Below are 15,838 nucleotides of genomic sequence, written 5' to 3' on the forward strand. Positions count from 1 at the left end.
CTAACCAAATGTACCATTTCTTTAACAATAAGACTTTTACCAACCCCCTCTAAGTCTCTCACGAAAGCATCTGGCCAACAGGCATCAACAACTTGGGTAAATAAGAAATAGGATAGAAGACTTCATTATCTAATCTCTTGCTGCCCTTTAAACCATATTAAAATTTTCTGTTAGTGATCGCCAAAAAAGTCAACATAAAAAGGCAACCTCTAATTCACTTTCTCTATCTTTCCCTTGAACCTCTTTCATTAAGGAACTTATTTAAAGTACTCTGCTAACTCAATCATGAGCTTTCTAAAAACTCCAATATAAACGCCAACCTTTTCCGCTTATATCATTTTATATCACTGTGGAAATATAGGATTATGATAAATGCCAAGATTAGTGGGATTCAATTAGGATCAGTTTCTGATTTTAAGGAAGAGAAAATATCTCTTAATTAATTGTTGTTTCCTTCTTTAGTACCAAGAGATATTGACTGCATAATATGCAACTACAATTTAGGAATTTAAGTTGTATATATACTCTCATTCTGTATCCAAAATTTATACAAGAAATAAACAACATTTCTACATGGTATAAGAGCTATAGATCTGAACCACCAGAAAGAAAAAAAAAAGGAAAGGAAGAAACTTTCTCTCACTCATGGCAAGCAGAACAGAAGGTTTAATCTCGGAGGTAACCTCTAGACCTGAAGCAGTGCACTCCAACAGTATCAGCAGCACAAAAGGCATCATTCTTCCCATAACTGGTCATAAACTCAATGAGCAGAATTTTGTTCAATTGGCACAGTCTGTTCGATTATTCATCTGCGAAAAAGGCAAAAACGAGTACCTTACAGGAGTCGCTGCTTAGTCAAAGGAAGATGATCTAGGATACCGAATCTAGAAACTCAAAAACAGTAATGTGATCTCTTGGTTAATTAATTCCATGACCAATGAAATAGGAGAAAACTTCATGTATTATGGTACAGCAAATGGGATACAGGATGCAACCAGATAGACCTACTCCAACATCGACAAGTCCTCTACAATTTTCGAAATCAAGAGAATTCTCTATGACCTTTGGCGAGGAGATTCAACTGATACTGAATATTTCAATATCCTTACAAGGTATTGGCAACAACTCAATGTTTATGAAGAAGTGGTGTAGAGGTGTCCCGAAGATCAACTCCTGTACAAGAAAATCGTTGAAAAAGAACGCATTTACAAATTCTTACTTGACTTCAATAAGAATCTAGATGAGGTACATGGAAGAGTTTTAAGCATTAAGTCATTGCCTAGTGTTAGAGAAGTGTTTTTTGAAATTCGCAAAGAAGAAAGTATACAAAAAGTGACGTTGAAAATACAAAACTCTTCCAAAAATTTTGATAACTCGGCTCTGCCTACACAAGAAACTCAATCCAACAATAATAACAACCAAACAAAGGAAATCATCTATGGTGCAACCATTACAAGAAATCTGAGCACGTAAAGGAGACTTGTCGGCATCTATATGGTAAACCTGCCAATTGGAAACCTTCTCGGTCACAGCAAAGCCAAGGAGGTCGAGGTTACACCTAGAGTCGAAGAAGACAAACCTAACACGAGCTCAAGTCATACTGCAGCAGGCAAATTCTAGTCCATTTAGTAAAGAACAATTGGCGGCATTGCAGAAGATGTTCCAACAGACTTGGCAATCCTCCGGAGTAGCCAGTGGTACTACATATGTAGTTCAGAAAGGTATTTTTTTCTCATGCCTTCAATATTAGATAGGAAAATCACACTAAATAGATAGTAGATTCCGGAGCATCAGATCATAGTATTGGAAACCCCCATGGTTTTTTATGAATAGACACTCTGACATAATAATTTCTCTGTTAGAATTGCCGATGGAACCCTTTCAACGATAGTCGGTACAAGTTATGTCATTATTTCCAAGGATATTACCTTTCACCCTATACTCTATGTACCGAAATTGGATTGCAACTCGTTGTTTCTAAGTAAATTAACGCGAGATCTTAATTGTGTTACTAAATACCTTTTATACATGTGTGAATTTCAGGACTTGAACTCTGTGAAAAGGATTGGCAATGTTGAGGTGTGTGATGGACTTTATCTTCTGAGAGCTAAGGAGATTCAAAAACTACTGATAAAGATTGCTTGTGTAGTTGACAGCCCTAGTACCCAAATAGATAATGTTATGTTATGACATTATCAATTAAACCACCCAAACTTCTTATATCTCGAAAAATTATATCCATCATTATTCAATAAAAGTTTCAGAAAATATTAATATGAAATATGTCAGTTGTCCAAACACACTTGCAATTTCTATTCCATTCAGCCTTACAAATCATCTCATCCATTTTCCTTTGTACACTGTAATGTTTGGGTAGCTTTTAGAATCAACAACATTGCCGCTTTTAAGTGGTTCGTCACCTTTGTTGATGACCATGCACGAATGACTTAGGTATTCCTCATGAAAGAAAAATCGAAAGTAAAGGAAATATTTGAAAACTTTAACAAGATGATTCATATGCAATTCCAAGTAAATATTCAAGTCCTTCGAACAGACAATGCTCGAGAATACTATCACTACATACTCGGGTCATATATGCTGGAAAATGATATCATGTATAAAACCTCGTGCATAGATACTTCACAGCAGAATAAAGTTGCAAAAGGAAAAATAGACATTTAATGGAAGTCGCAAGGCCACTCATGATAGCTTCAAACGTGCCAAAACAATTCTAGAATGAAACAATACTTACAGCAACCTAGTTGATCAACCAAATGCCCTCTAGAATCCTCATATTCAAAACTCCATCTCTAGTCCTTGCTGCATATCCACCTACTCTAATAATCTCATCCATCCCAATCAAAGTATTCGGGTGTACTACATTTATTCACATCCATAAGTCCCAGCATAGTAAACTCTATCCAAAAACTACTAAATGCATCTTTCTAGGTTGCTCATCAAACCAAAAAGAATATAAATGCTACTCTCCTACAACTAAGAAATTTTACACCTCCATTGATTGCACCTTCTTCGATAATCAACCCTTCGATCCCAAAAAAGCAATTTAGAGGGAGAATTACTACACAGATGAATTCTATTTTTGGGAAACTAAAACCAACACCACCTCTCCTTCGAGCGTATCACTGTCTCCACAAACAACTACTACTCTTCCTATCCCTGAAAACCCTAAAAATAATTTCCCTCTTGTCACTCCTAAATATACTACACAAGGCAATAAAAAAGTAACGGTTTATTCAAGGAAAAACGTAAAGAAAATGCTGAGACACCTCCTCAAAATAAGCAAGAGAACAGCACCACCTGAGCAAAACCAAGAATTAGACCGAGATTCAAGCAACCTGGACTCACAACTAGGTAACATGATTCATGATATAAGCTCTAGTAATGACCAGGATGATTTTAATCAACTTATTGCTTTGAAGAAAGGGGTAAGATCTTGTACTAAGCATCCAATCAATAATCATGTGTATTATAAAAAATTTTCACAAAATTTTCAAGCATTCATTACTTCCCTCGAAGACGATTGTATCTCATCCAACATCCAATAAGCACTTCAACTACCTGAATGGAAATCTACTGTTTGGAAAGAAATACAAGACTTGGAGAAAAAAGGGACATGGAAATTCTCGAAACTGCCAGAGGATAAGAGGCTTGCTAGATGCAAATGGATATTCACCGTAAAACATAATCTGGATGAAAGCATAAATAGGTACAAACCACGACTAGTAGCAAAGGGGTTCGCTCAATCATATGACATTGATTATGAAGAAAAATTTGCACCAATAGCAAAACTCAACTCCATCAAAGTGTTACTATCAGTGGCGGTAAATTTAATGTCAAAAATACATTTTTAAATAAAGAACTAAAATAGGAAGTCTACATGAAGATTCCACTGGGTATGAAAACACTAAAAAATGGAGGGAAAGTGTGCAAGTTGAGAAAGTCTCTACATGGCCTAAAACAGTCAACTAGGGCCTCGTTTGATCGACTAACCCCAATTGTAAAAAACTATGGATTCACCTAATGCCAAGCTAATCACACACTATTTGTAAAACATTTCAAGAAAGAAAAATTGACTTTATTCATTGTTTATGTTGATAATATTATAATTACAGGAAACGATGAAGGGATAAGGAGTCTCAAGAAACTGCTAGCAATATAATTTGAAATCAAAGACCTTAGACAACTTAGATATTTTTTCGGCATGGCAGTTGGTCAAACCAAAGAGGGAATTGTGGTAACACAAAGGAAGTATGTCCTTGATCTACTCCAAGAAACTGGAATGCTAAGATGTAAACCAGTAGACACGCCTATGGATAGGCAAGATTATTAAAGATACTGAAAGTTCTCCAATTGATAAAGACAAGTACCAAAGATTAGTGGGAAAATTGATCTACTAAACTCACACAAGGCCCGATATTGGTTTCTCCGTTAGCATGGTAAATCGCTATATGAACAACCCAACTGAGAGACATAAAGGCTGTATTCAGAATTCTACAGTATCTCAAGAAAAGCGCAGGTAGAGAGTTTTACTTTAAGAAAACCTCAAGTAGTGAAGTTGAGGTATTCACTTATATGAATTTGGCATGATTCTTAACTGATTGAAGATCAACTACCGGGTATTGTTCCTATATGTAGGGGAATTTGGTAACTTGGAGAAGCAAAAAACAGTCTGTAGTGGCAAGAAGCAGTGCAGAGGCATAATTTAGGACAATGGCTCATGAAATATGTGAAGGAATATGGTTTTAAAGAATATTTAAAGAACTTGAAATTACATTAAATCTCACTATGACAGTTTTATATGATAATAAAACTTCCATAAGTATTGCACAGAATCTTATTCAACACGACCGAACTAAACACGTGGAGATAGACGGCCACTTTATCAAAGGGAGGATGGAAAGAGGAACAGTCAAACTTATCTATACTCCATCTATCCGCCAAACAACATATATTTTGACAAAGGCACTTCCAAAAGTAAACTTGAAAAATATGAAAAGCAAGTTGGGAATGCTAGGCATCTACCATCCAACTTGAGGGAGAGTGTAGAAATATGGAATTACAATTAAATGCCAAAATTAATGGGATTCAGTTAGGATCAGTTTTTTATTTTAAAGAAAAGAGAATATCTTTTAATTAGTTGTTATTTCCTTCTTTAGTACCTAGAGATATTGATTGCATAATATGCGACTATAATTTAGTAATTCAACTTGTATATATACTCTCATTCTGTAAAATATATAGAAAAAATAAACAATATTTTTACAATCACCAATAACTTCATTAGCAACAAGGGATGCATCAAGTATTTACCTTCCTGCCACAGAAGCACTCTAAGTATACAAAGTAATATCACCTAAGACCCCACTAAATCTTAAAAGAAAACCTTTGTGACAGTCTTGTAAGTGCTAGTTACTAGACTAGATCTTTCTTTGATACAAGAATAAGGAAAATAGAATTGATCCTAACACAATTCTTTCCATTAAGATGTAAAAAACTTATTAAATTCCATAATGCTAGTGCAACTAATTATTGTCAGAAAACCCCCTAGCATAAATTCCAAGGCTAGATGTCCACCCATAAGCATATTCTTGATTTCCAAACAGAGGGAAGACAGTATGTGAAGCATTTTTCTCATAATAAGCTATTTTTATAAACATGTAGTTTCAACTAAACATTGCATATGAAGTTGATATGGTAAGGTTGACGGACAACGAGCAACATAATAAATAAGCAAGTCAATCTAAAGAACCTTTCAAGTATCAAATATAAGCATACCTTGCATTTGCTAATGCGGTAGAAAGACCTACAAATCGTACTGGACGTTCTGTTTGTGATGATATATATCTCATCCTTGAAACAATAACCTGATTAGAAGAACTTGAGAAGTTCAGATTTCCAAAGAGATTAAGACTGAAGGCACAGAATTTTTGTACTTTTTGTTAAAAGTAAAATTTCATAAACTATACAAATTAATAATAATTTATTTAGAATAACAATGGAAATACTAATAACCATAAAGTATCAAGGCAACCAGATCAGCATTAATACATCAAGTTTTCAGCGGCTATAGATGCCTAGAAACAACTAATACACTTCCCCCTTGCCAAGCTCATATGCAATGATTAACTCGTTACTCAAAAGTAGCGATTTTACCATGATAAGTAAACGTAGAAAAGAAGATCTTCAAGTGGAAGGTTTTTAGCTGCAGAGTTCTTTTTCCTTAATTTTTCCAAGAGAAAAAAAAAAAAGGATAAGAGTATTGTTTGGTTAGGCCTTTTTTTCAAGGGAAAAAAAAAACTTACAAGTGGAAAGGCTTATAAGCTCATAAAGCTTATAAATTTTAAAAAATAAGTAAAAAAACATAATTAGCTAGTTTATTTTCATTTAATTTATAACTTTTAGATAAACAATGGATTTTGATAAAATTGTGCTTATAAGCCGAAATTTTAATAAAAGACTAAAAATGAACATTTGAATAGAATTTTTTAATTTTTAATAAAGAATTTTTAAGAATATCAAACACAAGATAAGCTTTCTACATAATTTATAAGCCAAAGAAAAAAAGAATTATTTTAGCTCTTTCATTTTGGCTTATAAGCCATTATAAAGTGAGATAAATACCATTTTGGCTATGTTGATTGATAAACTAGTTTGATCCAAAGCAAGTCAAAACAAACCCCTTAATATAAATAGAGTACTAAAGAGGTGTTGCCACATACAAGTAACTTGCTCTTTTTCAATAAGAAAAGATGTACTATTGATGGTTCGAGAAAGAAAAATTATAATATTGAGGACAAGGCATCCTCTAGAAAACCTCTGTTAAAATTGGACGAAGAAATCAAACACAAACAACAATCAGTAGAAACGTGACTTCAATTCTCTGCAAAATAGGCAAATAAGTATTGCTAAAAGTGTTATGTGTCTAGGCTCACAAGCAAGTAAAAAAAGTCATTCTATTCCAAGGAAATCAAAGAGATAGATAAAGATCCTCAAAATTTCTCATTGCACTCCAACCATAGCTACAAAAAATTGGCAATGATGGTTCCATAGAATTGTCACATCTTCCCCCACGATTTCCTTTTATAGATAAGGGAGGTGTCACCCACATACAAGAGAATTGTTCTTTTAAAAGAAGCATTATTGATGGTTAGAGAAAGAAGAGACAATATGAGGACAAGGTATCATCTAGGCCACCTCATCTAAAATTGGAGGAAGAAATCAAACACAAACAAAAATCAGTACAGAAGTGCTTCCCAATCTCTGCAAAACAGACAAGAAATATTGCTAAAAGATTGTGTGCCTTGGCCCATAAAGAAGCCAGAAAAGTCATTCTGTCACAAAGAAATTGAATAGGCAATAATTATCTTAAAATTTTTTAATTGCACTCGAACCATAACAGCCAAAAAAAAAAGAGCAAAAATGGCTCCTCTCTCAAGAATTCTCATGTTCTTCCTCAACATGTCTCCTTTTGAAGAAGATGATCAAGATATCTACAATATTCGATATATCTTCTCCAAAAATATGAGGATGACCAATAAACAAAAATGTGCTGAATTAATAATCTCTAATATTGACAAGACATTTCTTTCTTTTTTCAAATTATCCAAAAAGATAGACATATAAATGACGGAAATTGCTTTCTCTTTTGTGAGTTGCAGGCTTTAATACCATCCCTTCCTCAAGTTCTCATGCTCCAAGTCACTAAGGTTCCAAATGATAATGATATGATGAAGGATCAACACTCTTGGGGGACATTATATGCATGTCGCATCCTTGTCCCAGGCAATAGCAAAGATTTTCAAGAAACTTTCCTTATAATGTCATAGTATCTATCCTCACACCAACTGTTCACTCCTAGCCACCCTCCCCAACCCAAGATGGAGAAGGACATTTGGAGAGAGAAAAGGGAACTCATGCTCTTCCAAAGCAATCTGGGAAAAAGAATCCAGCACATCCCCCAGAACCTTTCCTTATAGATGGGCCATGGATCTATTGGGGTATGGGCCTAATTTGTTGAAAACCAACCTTATATCTTCTTTTAGTGGGCACTATCAAGAGGTTACAATATCCATTTAAAAAACTTCCCTATCTCCATCACTGGTAACTTATAGCAAGTATTTTGCCATTAAATGACCACACTATTCCAGTTGCCAAAATTCTATTAGCTACCTTCTGCATCTCCCAGCCATCACGTCCTCCTTAATATCCTCTTTTCCCTTGCAAAACAGATAGGCAAGATTCCTGCATATTCAAAAAGCAATTCCAATCAATATCTGTCGACATTACTTCAATTGCCAGTGCTAGGACTGCCCACTGCCGTTAGTGACTGACTCAGTGACTTTCTGTAACTTCGCTCCTCCCTTTAGTGATTTGAATTTGTGATTCCTCCTTTGAACTGCATCAACTTCGATCACAGAATCCAAGACTCCGCCCAGCCCCGGCCACCCTTGACAACGACTGCTTTTGGGATGATGACCCTCTTCTTTCTACCACAATAGATTCAAAGACCTTCAAAATTTTGCCGTAAGGATTCTAATGCTTCTTCATAACAAGATTTTCATTCTTTTTCAGCATATCATCATAATTTGAGCATTCCTGACATGTCGCTAAAGTGCAAAAGAACTCTTCAGCTTTTCTTGACCAGGTAGGCCCTTCTCTACCCATCATAATCCGAAACCTTGAACCTTTAGTGAACATTGCAATGCTAACATATATAAGGTTTAACCCCTCAACGATAATGACAACGAATTTTGCTTCATTATCAACTCTGTTTTACCTCCAGTAATCACAGCCACAAAAATAATCTAAAAACAGAAAACCCAATAACTAACTAGAACACCAATAAATCGAGGAACAAACAAGACTTGAAAAAGTTTATCACCTTCTTGCAAAGCAGAGAAGACCTGAAGTGAAGCTTCTTTATGGTTGACATTGGAGGAAATATTATCACCTCTTTCGCCTCGTCATGAACCCCAAATATTAGTAAGTCTTCATTTTAAACTGATGGATCAACATTAAAAACTTGAGATTCTATTTTGCCTTTATGCCATTTTGTTCCTTTTGCTTTTCTCCTTTTTTCCCCTCAAGAATACCTTCTCTTCTCTATCTACTCTGTAATTCATTTCTTCCTTCCTAAATAAACTTCATCTCTTATAAAAGGAAACAATAAACAAATATGTGGCATAGAAGAATATTCTTATTTATTATTGAATAGCTGGGTCCTATATACTTACAACTTTGAGTATAAAAAAGGAAACCCTAAAATTATTACAAATGAATATTTTACTATTATACCCTTACACACACACTTTCCAACACTCCCTTTAAATTGGTGAATAGATATTGCCCGTTCCCAGTTTGGTAATAATTGTCTGAAAATCTTGTACTGTCTAAACCCTTTGTAAGCACATCTGCAAGTTGGGAGTTCGTGGGCACGGAGAGTGTGCAAATAAAACCACTTTCTAGTTTTTCTTTGATGAAATGTTTGTCAACTTCACCATGTTTTCTTTTGTCATGCTGTACTGGCTAATGGATGATACTGATTGTTGATTTGTTGCCACAATAGAGCTTCATCAAACCATCCAACTTGATCCTTAGGTCTTCCAAAATCATTTTCAACCACAATATCTCATAGACTCTTTAGGTCATCGCTCAAAATTCTGATTTTGCACTGGATCTTGTCACCATATTTTGTTTCTTGTTTCTTACTTCTTCATGTGACAAATTTCCTCCAAATAAGTATAACAACATGTAGTGGATCTTTTATCTACTATTAATCCAGCAAAGTCAGCATCAATGTAGTTTTCCAGGAGTACTGTTATTTCTGAACATAATATTATTTCCCGATGTTCCCTTTAGGTACTGTAGTACTTGGTTTGCGAAGATGAGAACATAATATGATAACTCAGGCCTATGGAATATACTGTAAAAACATGTTTGAGAGCTCCTGGTTCGAGTTTTTTATAACGATGCTAATGTACGTAACAAAGACAACACATTCAAACATTCTACGAGCAAGATGGTTTTTGACAATGACCCCTAGGTAAAATGTGGGAAGGACATCCATGGAACTTTCAAAGTCCAATAGCTTGGATGGTAATCGATTAATTAAGTAGGTGGCAGTAACAATAACTTTCCCCCAATATTGTTTAGGCGCATGGTTTTGAAACAAGAATATCCAAATACTAGCAAATAAGTGACTGTTTTTTCTTTCTACCGCTCTATTTTGTTGTGGAATGTTGACACAAAATAACTCGTGGACAATCCCTTCTTGATGAAAAAAAAATGAGAGTGTTTGATTGAAAAAATCTTTAGTATCATCAGTATTAAATCTTTTAATATGAGCACCAAATCGGCATTTAATCATATTGTGAAACTGTGGAAGTACATGACTCACATCAGATTTAGACTTAAGTTAAAAAGTCTGGTGACTCTTGTACAATCATCTATGAAAATGACAAACCATCGAGATCTAAAAATATTAGAAATGAAGGATGAGCCCCAAATGTCATTATGTATTAATGAGAAAGAGATAATGCTCCTTTATTACTTATAAGAAATGTCATACGCCTACGTTTAATAAGTTCACATACATCACAGTGCAAACTTCCACTATTAGGTTTCTTAAAAGTAGAAAAAGAAGGATGTCCAAATCTTTTGAAATGGAGTCAAATTTTGTCACTAATAGTTTAGAGAGAAATGAGAGGGATATATCCAAGAAATATAACTCATTGCTTATCTTAGCATGTACAATCATCACCCCTGACTCCCTATCCTGAAGACCACAATGAGAAGGAAAAAATCTCATTTTCTAATTTACATCTTGAGATAATTTAGTCACTGGTACAAGATTAGCACAGAGTTTTGGGACATGAAATACATTCTCAACAGTAAGATTGGAACTAATCGTGATATTACCAACTCCTGCTATATTGGTTCATGAAACATCTATGATTACTATTTTTCCGCTACTAGGACAAAGAATATATGTACTAAAAGATTCATGAATATATAATCCGTGAATGTACAACATTTCTATCTGAGACATTTAAACCATGTGAAGTAGAGAATTATTTGAATGTGCTAACGGGCTGGTATATATGAGATTTTCTAGAGATTACAGGCGAGTTCTCAACCTTTCAATTTCCTTTTCAAACTATTTGCATTCTGGAGCCTTTTCTTCCAACTGTTTACTTTCAAGTGGACATGCCCCTGGGTTTTACGTAGGACACTTTTGTGTCCTGCCTAATGTGAGTTCATCCTTTAGAATTGGCATGGTGATGAAGACGCAAAAAACACCCTGAAAAAGGTAGGGGCTGGACCGTGCGGCTATGTACACTGCTGGTAATGAAGGCCAGCTGGCTGTGCATGGCTTGGTGGTGGCTCTCAAGGCCAGTTGAGAAGTGGCCGCCTATGGAGGCAGGTGGTGCAGGAAATTAGAAACAAAACTTCGTATCGGCCAAAAAAGGAGCTGAAACTAAGCGGATGAGTGTGATCAAGGGCTGGGTGTGTCAGTTGTGGCTGGGAAAAAGCTTGGCACGACTGAACAGGGGCAGAAGGTGCAGTGCACAGCAGATAGCAGTGCACCCAGCAAAGCAGAACTGGAAACAGAGCATAACAGAGCAGCTGCCATCAGAAGCAGAGCAGAAAAGGTAGCAGTGAATGCAGCAGAGCAGGAAACAGAACAGAACCAGAGCAGAACGGAGCAGCTGGCGCCCGAAACACAGAGCTTGCGAAGCAGAGCACGTGAAACAGGGCACTCGGAAACAGAGGCGGCTGAGCAGGACAGAAATAGAATGCAGGCTGCCATGGTTATTTGCACGGAGAAAGAGAGGTGGTTGAACAAGGCAGTTCCAGCAATGAAGGCCGGTTTTAGGTTTAGGGTGTTTTCCAACAATTAAGGCCGATTTACAGTTTGCAAGCTAAAGAAACACTTCTTTTTTCTCCTATAGCTCTGATATCATGTGGGAAAAAAGAACGTTTTTATTTGTTATTAAATACTTAGATCCTATATATACACAGCTTTGGGTATAGAAAAGGAAACACTAAAATAAATTACGTAAGACTAATTTACTATTATACTCTTACACACTCAATCACGCATGTATACTTTCTAACAAAATAAAGCTGTCATAGTAAATACCTCAAGAATGGGTCCTCGATCAGCTCCTAGTAAGTGAATCTCATCCAAAATCATGAGGCCGACCTACTTAAGGAAGAGACATGTTAACCCTATCCACAGAAAGTACCATATTGAAATAAAATTCAGGTTTGTAAAAATTTTACTTTTAAAAAGCCAAGAAGTTCATATTATCTATCAGCAGCAATTCAGCAAGAAAAAATAGCAAAAAATAAAGAACAAACTAACCTTGGTAACATAGCTTCTGCTGTGCCAGTTACGGCTAATACCATCCCACTTCTCTGGAGTAGATATAATGATATCTGCTGACAAGAGAGCCATCAAATCTGGAGTATAATCTCCAGTCATTTCAACCTGACAAACAGAAAAACCAAAACTCAAATTTTACCTAATCAAAACAAGAGGAAAAAGACTCCTACATATACATGTACGTATGCAAGCATGTGTCCAGAAATATAGACATGCACCCATGCCAACTTATATGTGCATGATTTTATGTATTAAAATATATTGTTACCATCTCTTTTCCCAGCAGAGAGACAAGTCTTTTTCTCCAATCACTCATTCTTTCCCGAACAATAGCTTTTAATGGTGCTATGTAAATAACCTGCATTATGGCAAAAATATAACCACACCCACATATAAGGATAGAGACAGCAGAAGTCTGCAGTGTAGATACTTTGACACAAAATGTTTGATTTATTGCACCAAAGATTTTCTGTTGTTCATGGATTAAGAACTTCAAAGATAACACATGTAGATTTCTTGACTACAAAGGTAAGAAGAGTTACTGCTATCCATTTCAATCACTATTGTGCTGCCTCCTTTTTGAAGTAAACTTCTGTATATTTTTTTAAGGATGACATACATTAAGATCATTTTTCCGCCAAATTTTCTATAATTCTGATTGAACAGCAACATGCATGAAGTATATGTTAAGATCATTTTATGGCTTCAAAGCACATCAAACAAATATTACAATATAAGGCTCTCTCCGAAACCTGAAGCAAATCATCAGTGTTAATTTCGTTTGGCCAATACTCAAATAAAAATTATCATGTTGAAGGAGACTTTACCTTTCAAAAGGAGTGGAATAAAACAAATATCTTCCACAGTAGAGTGACAGGTAAGAAACCAAATAACATTTGCAAGAGTAAACACCCATCAACTAGAGTCCAATTGGTATAATTCGAATCTAGGAGCAAGACAACAAGAACTAAGAAGGTTTATCGGACACCAATCTATAGTTTCCTAATCACTGAGGTGCTTAAAGCAAAAAGATCTCAACACCACCGGGCATTTGGAAGAAAAACTTTCTAATTTGTCGCATGAAATTCTGGCTTCAATTGTCAAATTACTTCTCTATCCTTTTAGAATGTAGCTTTCTGTTGTGAGGTTTCACTCCTTATCTCATTGAAAGTTTATGGGTCCAACATCCTGATTTTGATAACAAATGAAAGAGTGGTGGGGTATCTTTTCTACAGAGGCCAAGGAACAAACACATTCATGAAGAAACTTAAATTTATGAATTACAAAGCTAAACGCATGGATAAGAGGTCTTTGGGATATCAAGAATTAGGAAGAATGATTCCCTAAACCAGATGATTTTCTGGATAAATTGAACCCACAAATGCTCTTTTGGATGATCAACAAGCCAGGTTGATTTTTTCTAAATAACAGAACAAATATTTTTAGAAGAGTTTAAGAAAATAGAAAAAGAAAAGAAAAGAGAAGATGTCCTATGAGAAGAACAAAAAGGAAAACCAGAAAACAAGAAAATAGAATAGAGATTAGAGAATAGAAAAGCCTAAACATAGAATAGCCAATTACATTTTTCTTTGAGAGAAAAAAATGATAACATATTAAAAGCCACCGAGGGATGCAACCATAGGTATTCAATCAAGATTCTAACTGCAAATTGAAACTCAATGTTTTTAATCGATAATTGTGAACCGAGTTGATTCATAAGGTTCAAAACATAGTAATTAATCAAAACTGACTTGTATGTGAATGTGTGTGTGTATATATATATATTTTAAAGAACAAAATTCAATTTGAGAAATTGATACTAAAAGTATTGATGGTAATATTTATTTTCAAAACAAATTTTGTAAAATATTGTAGGTTATAAGCAAAACAAAATTATCTAAATATTTTGATTTAGTTTTTGGTTCTCAACAACGTTGAGTGCATTGCAAAAGTTGAGTCAAATTGTATGATTTACTATTATTTTCATGATTTGCTTAAGACTGTGATAGATTGCAATTCATGCATAGACTCATTTTGCTATTGAAGATTCAGATGACAATGAGTTCAACAATACAAAAAGGGGCATAGAGGAAAGATAAAAGATCAACAATTTTCAGACTATTTTCGGAGTATCATCCAATCTACACGCATCTTGCAAATATGGAGAAACTACCTCTCAACTCACTTTTTCAAGCTCCTTGTCACATTTTCATATTGGTGAATGCCCTTTCAACTTTTCATGTTTTGATACATCCCATATTTATGAAATTTCTCTTGATATCTTTTTTGACTTCATATGGAATTGACAAAAAAAACTAAATTTCCTTTATACTGAGAATAAGCATACATATATAGACATATATAGCTTATAGAAAGAGAAAAGATATGAAACTAATTTCTCAGCAAGTCAAATCAAACCTATTTATCAGTGAGATTCCCTAACCGATATGCCATAATTTTAGCAAGATCCATTTTCTAATTTTAAAATATAAGATTGATGGACTTCTAACATTCTCTCTCAAGCTAGTGAGTATGCGTCTTTCACTCCCAGCTTGGAGATAAGTCATTGGAGCATCACACTATATCTGCAAGTTGACAATTACTGGAGCGTATAGAGTACAAATCAATCCTGCTTCATTGTCATATTGCACATGATAGTAAGCAATGCTAATGACAAATAAGATTTCTCAAATTTTGGTTCAGACTAAAAAATTATATCAAATCAGACTGATTAGTCTTTAGCCCAAATGGATAAATCAAATATTTTCGGTGTGATCTAGTTCGGCCCCCAATGTACAGACTGAAAACCCAAAAATTAAATTTGAAAAGAAAAAGATCACCCCTAATTGGACCGACAGTCCAGAGTGTATTCTCCATCACTCTATTTGCACCCAATGACAACTATTGCTTTGGCAAATCTTCCAAACCAAGCCCTTAGTTATTGTCTTAAACCATATTGTACTTTCTTTAATACGCACATTTTATTCTCTTAGTTTTCTCTTGAAACCCGTGGGATATCCATGTCTTTTTTCCAAATGGTTATGAAGCAAAAGCATTCTTTACAGAACCATCTGCAACAGTTATCTTTCAATTATTTGAGCAGGGGGTATAAGTGCTGAACTTACTAAATTCTATGGCTCTTGAGTCAACAATTCATAGGTTCCTAATAGGTTCATTAAAGATAAGTAATCACTGAGAAATGAAAATTTTACTTGAGAATGCAAGAGAGCATACACCACTGTGCTTCTCTAATGATTCCAAAAGTCCTCTTCTTTCCTCAATCTCCTCCATACTAAACTCAATCTAGTATTGAGATTTTTCTTGGATCAGCTATTTCATATTGAAGTTTACTTGATTTTGATTTTTCTAATTGTCCTCCTCGGTTGTCCCACTCTCTGCACAGTAGCTTACCATTCAATGCTCAACATT

At 34.9% G+C, this 15,838-nt stretch overlaps 1 protein-coding gene across 2 annotated transcripts in view; it reads right to left on the reverse strand.

Annotated features, from left to right (window-relative positions):
- The window catches only part of LOC110811155 (U5 small nuclear ribonucleoprotein helicase), a 76,476-nt gene that overhangs the window by 32,016 nt on the left and 28,622 nt on the right, over positions 1 to 15,838 (reverse strand). For both annotated transcript variants that reach the window (XM_088211311.1, XM_088211310.1), the window contains exons 31-34: positions 12,678 to 12,767; positions 12,389 to 12,514; positions 12,164 to 12,226; positions 5,797 to 5,885 (exon numbers count right to left, since the gene is read on the reverse strand). In XM_088211311.1, coding sequence (XP_088067437.1) covers positions 5,797 to 5,885; positions 12,164 to 12,226; positions 12,389 to 12,514; positions 12,678 to 12,767 — 368 coding nt within the window. The remainder of the gene's footprint in view (positions 1 to 5,796; positions 5,886 to 12,163; positions 12,227 to 12,388; positions 12,515 to 12,677; positions 12,768 to 15,838) is intronic.

Source organism: Carica papaya, chromosome 9, assembly GCF_054855325.1.
Source record: "Carica papaya isolate Zhongbai chromosome 9, ASM5485532v1, whole genome shotgun sequence".
In the NCBI taxonomy this organism is placed as follows: domain Eukaryota; kingdom Viridiplantae; phylum Streptophyta; class Magnoliopsida; order Brassicales; family Caricaceae; genus Carica; species Carica papaya.